This window comes from Aristolochia californica, unplaced genomic scaffold (genome assembly GCF_029961685.1).
Source record: "Aristolochia californica isolate CCGP_79_NKW_82.1479 unplaced genomic scaffold, dmAriCali1.0.hap1 SCAF_7, whole genome shotgun sequence".
In the NCBI taxonomy this organism is placed as follows: domain Eukaryota; kingdom Viridiplantae; phylum Streptophyta; class Magnoliopsida; order Piperales; family Aristolochiaceae; genus Aristolochia; species Aristolochia californica.
Window position 1 is genome coordinate 6,428,045 of NW_027182268.1, and position 9,539 is coordinate 6,437,583.

At 38.0% G+C, this 9,539-nt stretch overlaps 1 protein-coding gene across 4 annotated transcripts; it reads left to right on the plus strand.

Annotated features, from left to right (window-relative positions):
* Positions 1 to 1,564: 1,564 nt before the first annotated feature.
* On the plus strand, positions 1,565 to 9,217 carry LOC137936107 (uncharacterized WD repeat-containing protein C2A9.03-like). Of its 4 annotated transcripts, XM_068780659.1 has the most exons (10): positions 1,565 to 1,777; positions 2,581 to 2,742; positions 2,833 to 3,000; positions 3,579 to 3,665; positions 7,336 to 7,470; positions 7,612 to 7,722; positions 7,889 to 7,980; positions 8,055 to 8,160; positions 8,247 to 8,333; positions 8,420 to 9,217. In XM_068780659.1, the coding sequence occupies exons 2-10, from the start codon at positions 2,596 to 2,598 to the stop codon at positions 8,831 to 8,833; spliced, it is 1,347 nt and encodes a 448-aa protein (XP_068636760.1). In that variant the 5' UTR covers positions 1,565 to 1,777; positions 2,581 to 2,595; the 3' UTR covers positions 8,834 to 9,217. The 4 variants fall into 4 exon arrangements, with proteins under 4 accessions (XP_068636760.1, XP_068636757.1, XP_068636759.1 ...); XM_068780656.1 differs by lacking the exons at positions 1,565 to 1,777; positions 2,581 to 2,742; positions 2,833 to 3,000 and adding an exon at positions 5,271 to 5,330 and having other exon boundaries at positions 3,646 to 3,665; XM_068780658.1 differs by lacking the exons at positions 1,565 to 1,777; positions 2,581 to 2,742; positions 2,833 to 3,000; positions 3,579 to 3,665 and adding exons at positions 4,272 to 4,290; positions 5,271 to 5,330.
* The last annotated feature ends 322 nt before the right edge of the window (positions 9,218 to 9,539 follow it).

The following is a 9,539-nucleotide window of genomic DNA, read 5'->3' on the forward strand; positions in this document are numbered from 1 at the left end:
ACTTTTATAGAGATGTCATATAATTGTAATTATGCAAGGTGGTATATGTCTTTTTATGTTTTTTTTTTCTTTTGAAGCATGTAGCTTTAATGACATTGTTGTCCTTGTAAACACCTTCAAACAACTATAAATATAGCCTCAAGGCAAGGAGTAAGCATTCAAGCCTCTTCCTCTTGGATCAAATTCGTCTTTTCATCTTTTTTTTTTTTTCCTCTTATTCCTCTCTCTCTAGAGCTAGAATTCTTCTTTTCTCTCTTTCCCTTGAGATCTCGTATTTATGTCTTGTCTCTAGAAATCAATAATTTAAATTATGATTCTTTTATTATATGACGTAGAGTAGAATTGGCATGAACTTGACCAAAGACTCAAAAATAATTTTTTTTGCAGTTTTAATTTCATTTATATTGAACATGGAAAAGGGTAATGTTGAGCATCAAAACCCCTTTAGTCGCATAGATAATGTTCTAAAATTGTCATCAGCTAAATGAAAGGTGTGATTGTCTTTTGAAAACTCCATGTGTGACCATGACCCATTTAATCACACATCGTAGTGGTCCATCTCCCCTTCTTTGTCACATTGAGAATCTCACTTTGGGTTCCCCATCTTTGTCACATTGAGCATCTCATGTTAGATTCCCCATCTTTGTCACATTGAAGTAGACATTCTGTGGGTTTGCTCAAACTCAAAATCACTTGAGGATGCCCTTTCCACACTTCAAATCATTCTTAATCACGCTTAGCCATCTCCCATTACTTAAATTAAGGTTTTTATTAATTAATCCCCTCTCTTATCGTTACCTCAGGCATAAAACTTAATTAAACTAAAACACCCGTCTTTATTTAATTAAATGCAAAAATAGGGAGCATTTGATCTATAAGAACAATAAAAAGGGCTCTTTCACTAAATTTACCATAGTTTGAGCAGAAGCGCCAAAACCCGGTGGAGCCCACGGAAAACCTCGAAGCCCGGTCCATTCTGTAGTTACCAATCGTCAACTAACTCAAGTTAACTAACCGGTCATTCACGCCGTTCGAGTAACCCCGTTCAGTTAAGGTGACGTGAAAATCGATGTCACGTGTCGATAGACGAAGAGGTCTAGAAGCAGAAAGGATACGGCTCGAAATCTGAGACTAACACGTGGATAACCCGATTGGAGCTGGGACCCACAATCGTTTTTTAAACGACGTTTTCCGTGCAAGTGTGACCTTTGCCAGCTGGCTAAACTTTGATGAAGACTACCGGACCGGTTGACCGGAGGTAGGCGGTTAAGAGGCTGGCGCGCGCAAATGACTGGCCGAAATAACAATGTTTTTTTCTAATTAATAACTACCAAATTTGTCTCTTTAACCGCCTTGGGAGATATTCTTGGTCACCGAAAGGACGTTCCGGTTCGGTACCGCTACCACGAAAACGTCAAAACGTCAACAGCGATGGGAGTTGCGGGGTCCCACCCGAAAACCTAGATTCTTCGCACTCTTAACTGCTGGGTCCCACTTTAACTGCTCACTTGCCTTCCGTCTGTAAGTAAGAGTCTCTTCTCTGCTCTTGGCCGAGCTCCTCAGCTTCTTCTAAGCGTTTTCCGTTGTCTTCTTCCTCGCTCTCTAACCGCCTCGTTTGGGATCTTCCTGATCGAAAAATCTCACTTTCTTCTAAATTTCTTCCTCTGTAACTCCTTGTAGCTCTCGATTTCTGTTTGAGATCTATTCGTTGTGAGGATTTTCTGTTGTTTAGCTCGTTAATTGGGGAAGGTTTCTTCGTCCTCGTGACTGTTTACGGGTATGGCTCTGCTCTTGATCCAATTACCTGTGATTTTCTTAGTTTTTGATTTATGATTTTTAGTTGGTGGACTGAATTTCGATGTTCTCAAAGTAGAAAGTCTCCTCTGATGTGTTTTGTTTCGATGTCCTCCTTCGATTCTGGATTTTAGCTGAGTTTATATTGTTTCTGTTCTGTTGTTTTAGATTTATGTCGCGCTTTGGTGATTCCAGGAACGAAGTCTGGATTTCTCTGCTTTTTAGTGTGAAGTTGGAAATCGTTTCTACTTCGTCCTGTACAATTGATTTTCCTTTAGAGGAATAAAATAGAGTTTTAACTGTCTGTCTTATTTGTTCTCCCACTGGCTGTCTTGATGGATTGCCACCATTTGCTGACTGGATAATTTTGATAGCTAATTGTGCTTCAGAGAACATATGTATGTGTTGAGTTCTTTTCAGTTGCACATTTCTTCTTTCTCTATTTTTGGGAATTGTCTATGTATAGACAAGACCACGTAGTTCAGTTTTTATTATTGTCTATGTAGAGACAAGACAATATAAGTGTTGCTTGATGTCCTTCTTTTTTTTGTTACATTTCTGTTTTGTTTGTTTTACAATTGTCTGGGTGTGTGCTTTTTCCTCCCTTCTGTAACTCCGCCCATCGTGTTTCTCATTTAACCAGATTAGTGCCGATTCTTTTGTTAACATAATCTAGATATCTGTTGACTTGATATTCTCTGTTCATCTTCTTCTTTGCTTTCATTTTGTTTTACTTCTTTCTTCTGGGGGTATCGTTTTGCGATTTTTATATGATTTTTTCTTCAGATTTTTATCTGGACAATGGAACAATATCAGAACGACCAGTTGGAATACGTTGTTAACGATTACTATGACATGACTGACTTCGATGAAGATGCTTTTGAAGACGAAAATCCCCAGCAGAGAAATGGCAGCGAGTCGGATTTTGAGGAAGATGATGTGGATATGGTATGTTTAACCAGAGTTTATAACAAATGGTTGACATATACTATTCATTCAATATTTAAGGAAATAATTCTTGCGTTGAAACTTTTTCAGAGCAAGCAGAAGACCGATACTTCAGCCTTAGAAGCTCGGAACGGAAAAGATATTCAAGGAATCCCGTGGGAGAGGTTGAACTTTACAAGGGACAAATATCGGGAAACAAGGCTTATGCAGTACAAGAACTACGAGAACTTGTCGCGCTCACGTGAAGCTCTGGAAAAGGTTAGCTCCTCGTATTTTGTATGCCACCCCAGATTCACTAAAATAGAATCATCTCTCATATGTGATGCTAGTTCACACTGCGCGGCCTTGTATTTGTTCAAAAGATGCTACCGACATGGAAGTATAAATTTCTATAATGTTTATTATCGTTTTTTTCTTTGTTGCATATGGAAAGTGTACATGCACGAAAATCCTGAAATGCATTAAGGGAGGAAAGAAAAATCATTTGGCATATTTTTCATAACCCAAACTGTACTTTTCTGCTTCATCCCCCTTTGTCCATGGCATGCTTACATATAAGGTGGGGCTTTACATCTAATTTGATATAGCTGTGATGGTGGTTAACATGCTGAGCCTATACAATTGTCAAGATCCTCTTTATCTCCTCATCTCAAGAGAGAAAAGACAAAAGTGAGGTTTTCCCCTTATTTTATTCTTTTAACAGAGACCAAGCACGTCATGAGTTTTTTTCTAGTTCTTGAATTTTATTGATCATTCTCTAAACAATCACTAGGTTTATTCCCTTCTTCATGTGGTCTTCATCCAATCTTTCTACTGTTGACACTTTCTTATTACAGGAATGCAAGCAAGTAGAGAAGGGGGATGTCTTCTATGACTTTCAATTCAATACCAGGCTTGTCAAGTCAACTATTGTTCATTTCCAGGTAGAGACCTCTTCCTTCTATACTCCACTATTTTCTTTTCTCTGCCTTTTGGAGTAAGTTTATCTATTTCGCATACTTTAAAGCTAGAGTAGATGAATAAAATGCATCATCTGCATTTTCATTACATATTTATCATGACTTCCAAGGGAAATTTTGAAATTTTTTCAAGTGCATCTTGGCATTGGTTTACTGAGTTCTGCATTTGGTTTATTCCGTTCTTTCTAACTGGCAAATGCATTTGTGCATGTAGAGTTCTCTAGCATTTTCAATTTATTTATTAGTCAAAACTTAAATTTGGGATTTATGTGCATTTTTTATATTAAAGACTTCCTCAGATAATTGCAAGAGGTAGGTATCCTGTTGAGGTACATCTCATCTCTAAAAAGTTGTAGTTATCTGTGGACTTACTAGTTTCAATCCATTATTTCTCTCTTGGCAGTTCTGCCATTAAGCTAAAGTTGGCTATACTAGTGGCTATACTAGCATGACACATTTTATGAGTCTTGTAGTTTTGCAGGTCCTCCATGTTTTGTCTGTTAAATTCATATGGATATTTAGCGTCCACTGTTGCTCATGCCTTCAATGAAGTATCTAAATCTTCACACATCCTTGTTATTGTAGGGAGGTAAGGGATAATTATTTTGTACCCTTCTTGTGAGGGATGCGACTGGCCTGTTTGCGATGATCATGCTTCTTTAACTAATGAACAAAATCTTTTCTCTTTTAAATTATAATATTCATTCTTACGGCATTTGCTCGTGTCATTTGATTTTGGAACATGGTCCTTTTGAGAGGTCACTAGATTTGGAAGTACCCCTGTTATTAGGCCTTTGGTGGTGTAGGATGAAGATATTATTAGGTTCAAGTATTATTTGAATTTTAATGTGTTTCAGATAATTATTTTGGCCAATTTGCTAACCATCATTTTTATCAAACTGCTGACGACTGGTGATTCATTTCTCTACTACGATTTTCATTTTAATGTACAATTATCAATGAGGTTGAACTGTCAAATACCTCTTCACACGTCTACTTTATGCAACTGTGGGAATCTTGTGTCCTGACTGTTGCAGGTGTAATCCTGCATTCACTGCTGGCTGCTGACATACAGTGTCTTTTTGTATGTAAAAGCAATAACCTTTTAAAGGTACATCCTGTATTAGTGGATGTGGGCTTGCAGTCTACGTTCTATAAGTTTATAAAGGCACAATTAAGTTGCTCTACTGTTCTGGTTTTTAATAAGGAGATGTAGGTTCTTCCTAGTTCTTATGTACTGATTCTGTTTCTGGTTTAATGGGGTATTGGTTTTAACAGAGCATTCCCTACATTGTGTATAAGCAATGTCTGATCCAGATTGCTACTTTGATCTTCTTTTTCTGAGTGATGGCTTTCTGACAAACTCGATCATTTTCAAACACATATCCATTCTGTTGGTGATGAGCATTTCTGAATTACTTTTCTTATTGCTCCATTCTGTTGTTAGTCTTACTTAAGAGATCAATATTTGGTGATGTGGTGAATTCTCTTGTATTATTGATGTGTTTTTTAATCAACCTTATTACGTTTAGGGGAGAAATGCCACATAATCTACTACTATTTTGACAGCATTATTAGCAGGGTTGGAGTTCTTTGTGAGCAGGTAGCGGAAGGCGTCCCACCCATATGGTATGCTAGGATATTATCCATTTAAAAGAAGTTCTATGTGACACTCATGTTCCCATTTATTGTATTGTACGGAACATGAAGGGGAACTTTGTGACCATTATATACCTATTTGCATTTTGTGGCTTCATCTTATCAATGCCCTGCATTCTCTCCATGTGCATAGTTCTTAGCTCTGGATGTAATTATCTGCTTTGATTCTTCTTTATGTTGTGGTTTCCAGCCTTTGTTTGTGTTAGTTTCTTTATTGTCTTGATACTTTTTTTAACAGTTTGGGTAGGCGTGATGAGTTTTTAATTCTCTGGTGTGAATTGCTAGTACAATGAATGTAACATCAATTATCCACTCTATGTTTGTTATCTACCGGTAGACCAGGTTCATACCTCTTTTTGGTCCTCTGGGATATGCTTTGCTCCGTTAGCCTTTTTCCCTCTTCAGTTGTATTGATATCAATTGTGGATTCTGAATGCCCAAAATAGACACCAATTTGTATGGGTAAAATTTTCCTGTATGTGGTTAGAAGGGTCATTGTGAGGAACTAATTATGCCATTGCGCAGTGGACTTTAATTGGGGATTGTTTGGTATTACCTTCTTCAACATCTTCTCTTAAACATGCCACAAGCATATATTGTGTTGAGTATCAAGGTTTCTGTTAATCGTGCATGTAGTGTGAAGGATTTGTCATCTTTTTTGTGTGAATGATGGGTACGTATTAGTCATTACTTACCATTACCTTCTTCAATGGACATCCCTACGTATCAAGTGCCTGGTGCCAAAATTGATGTATTTTTTTGTAATACCTGGGTATTAGTATAGCTTACACTGAAATAGTGTGTACCTTGAGCATTAATGGGATTATTTGATTGCTCAACTAACCAACTAACAGAGTTTTTCTTTAAAAAAATTCACCAGGGATGGAATGAGAAAAGGGAGAGTAAGGTTCTGATGAGTGCAAGAGCTAGTTGTTTTCCGTGTCCTTATCTCACACTCAATTTATAGAGGGGTTATTCCTCTTTGTATCAAACATCACGAGTGCTAATCTGTCTGACATGGAAAATTTTTAAGTTTTTTTTTTTGCCATTTCCATTATTAAATCTGGTTCTTGCATTTCAGTTTCTTCAGGACCCTGGTGGGTGGTTTAGATATGTGCTCAATTGTGAATTGTTTTTGTTTCACTTGCATGGTGGCATGTGCATATTTGAGTGCAAGTTGACCTTGTATGTGGTGTACATGATGATATTGCTTTAGGTTTACTTTTAAGTCATTTGGCAGGGAGGATTGGTTTCAACATAGTACGTCCAACATCTGAAGTGCTGCCATGTGCAAATTTGTAAATAGCTCTCTAGGGTATCTGATCTCCAAATGTGTCTAATAACTTCTTTTAAGGTCTGTCCTTGTAATGATTATTTGTGTTGTAGTGTTACAATATAATTTGAATTTCAACTCTTCTGGTTGTAGCCGTTTTTCTCACCCGCACAAAATCAGCTCAGGATTCTTATATTTCTGTCAAACTTCTTTATTAACTTCGAAATTATTCAAGATTAAAGAGTATGTCTCCTTGCAACTGTTGTCTGCCTAAAACCATACTTTTATCTTCAGTTAATTTGCCTTTCTAGATTCTTAGTTATTCGTAGTATCCGAACAATGCGAAGAAATAAACTCAAAACTCGTGCTTTTTTTAACAAGTTGCACGAAGGCTAGGTCATGTGGGAAAAAATAAGCAACAAAACTATAATGAACATTTATAAGTGGATCATTTCAGAAAAAAAAAAACATTTGTAAGTGGGAATGAAAAGAAATTATCTGGTAAAATTTCAATGGTTGAGGTAGCAGTAGTATGGTATATCTAGGCTTGTTGTCTTCTTTGGTTTGTGGTTGCAATCTAGTCATGCTTGTTGCTTCCATGGATTTGTTTTGTCCTGCTACAATGCATTGAAGTATGAACCTTTATGATGTTTTGCGCTCATTGGTTACAAGCAATGACATGGTTACCTTCTCTCTTTGCAGCTGAGGAATTTGCTATGGGCAACATCAAAGCACGACGTTTACATGATGCAAAACTACTCTCTGATGCACTGGTCATCTGTGCTTCGAAGAGGTAAAGAAGTACTCAATGTTGCTGGTGCTGTTGTACCCACCCTGGTGAGGATACTGTTATGCTTTCTAAGAGTTGATGTTCTGTTGTTGTCAAAAAGAAAAAATTAGTAGTTTTCATCTTTCTGTGGGTATGGGTGAGCTCTTAAGTTTAGTAATTCAGAGGATTAAACATGTTTTCTCTTGCAGAAACCTCGTGGTTCCTCTGCACAGTCCCTTTTAAGGGTGCAAGTAAGCACCATGTCTGTGAAAGACAATTTGATGGCCGCTGGTGGTTTTCAGGGGGAGCTTATTTGCAAGGTAAAAGAAGTCGTTAAGAGGAAAAAGTCATTTTTTTTTTTCGTTTGTCATGATAAGAGTAAGACAATCTTCATGATAAAATGTAAATGTAAGAGGATATTGAAACACTTTTTTTTATTTTTTTGGTCTTCGACTGCATGATAACAATTAGTTTTTAATTTGCCAGCATTTGAGCCGACCTGGGGTAACCTTCAGCACGAAAATTACGACTGACGGAAATGCCATCACCAATGCAGTAGATATCTACAGGAGTTGCAAGTAATTAAATTTAAGCCTTATTTCTGTAGGATTTACATTTGGAGTTGAGAAGCTGACAAGGTCTTATACTGTAGTGGGTCCTCCCGTTTGATGACTGCCAACAATGACTCTCAAGTGCGGGTTTTCGACATTGAAAATTTTGTCCTCCTGAACCATTTTACCTTTCCCTGGTCTGTTAATGTAAGTTGTACCCCCGTCTAACATCCATGTAAAAGCATAGTGGATGCATTTTTTTCATGCAAAAACTGACTCGTATGCCTGTGCAGAACACATCTGTAAGCCCTGATGGCAAGCTTCTTGCGGTTCTTGGAGATAGTGCAGACTGCCTACTCGCAGATGCCCAATCTGGAAAAGTAAGCATGACCTTTTAACGTCAGTTAAGTCCTCATAATGGAGTGAAATGTTGTGGCGAAGGCCTGATTCCTAGTTTCATCTGCAGACAATCGGAACTCTTAAAGGTCATCTGGACTATTCTTTTGCATCTGCATGGCACCCTGATGGGCGAGTTCTTGCCACTGGAAACCAGGATACGACGTGCAGGCTCTGGGATGTAAGAAATCTTTCCACATCTCTGGCAGTTATCAAAGGCAGGATGGGAGCCATTCGTGCTATCAAGTTCACCGCAGACGGCCAATTTATGGCTATGGCAGAGCCAGCTGATTTTGTTCATATATTCAACACGAACTCTGATTACTGCAAGGCGCAGGAAATTGACTTGTTTGGTGAAATTGCTGGTATATCGTTCAGCCCGGATACTGAAGCTCTATTTGTTGGGGTGGCTGACCGTACATACGGCAGTTTGCTGGAGTTCAAGAGGAGTAGTTGCAATCGCTATCTTGACTCGTTCTACTAAACGGAGGGAGCTCCCCTCTGATTTGGGCATCTTATGGTAACGACTACAATTCCAATCTTGGTTCTGTGCGTCCGAAAGAAAAGGAGACCTGTCTGTCTATATGCTTGGATCCATGGATTATTTTCTTGGTTTTTTTTTTTTTTTTTTTTGTTGTGATATAGGGAGGCCACTAAGAGGTGGATCATCTCCTGTCTGGCAGCCTGTTGCTGCTGAGCAAAGGTTTGGCGAGAAGTTTTTTGTAGTGCTGTGTATATCAGTTGTATATCGAAAGGTAGCCGATAGAAAAAAAAAGGCTCAATTCTCATTTCTCGTTTGTTTGTTAAAAGATCATGACGATCAAACTGTGTATAAGCTTTAGTCTTTTTGGATTGAATCATTGCGTGAGAAAACAGTTTGGTATTTTTGGATTGAACCATTTTTTTAACCCCTCTCCCTTGAGCGTTCTCCTACAAACATGACTGAATATTAACTTAAATTCAATTAATGCTTAAACTTGCTAGTGGCACTAGTTCAATCCTCAGATATGTTGCATTATCCCCTCTCCAAATGATATCCTCCCCACAGACACGAGTTATTTGAGCTTATGATATCTCGCATAGCTTTGATACCCCTAATGTGATATGATTCACTTCAAAAAAAAAAAAAATTCAGACATGGGACAGAGATCCATGGATTTTGGAGGAAACGGAGTAGTGACAGTGGAAAA

Excerpts from the sequence above, each read along its gene's own strand:
- LOC137936107 (XM_068780659.1), top strand. The coding sequence starts at position 2,596 with ATGGAACAATATCAGAACGACCAGTTGGAATACGTTGTTAACGATTAC. Across the intron at positions 7,981-8,054 it reads GATATCTACAGGAGTTGCAA|TGGGTCCTCCCGTTTGATGA; the intron begins GTAATTAAATTT and ends CTTATACTGTAG. Across the intron at positions 8,334-8,419 it reads CAGATGCCCAATCTGGAAAA|ACAATCGGAACTCTTAAAGG; the intron begins GTAAGCATGACC and ends TTTCATCTGCAG.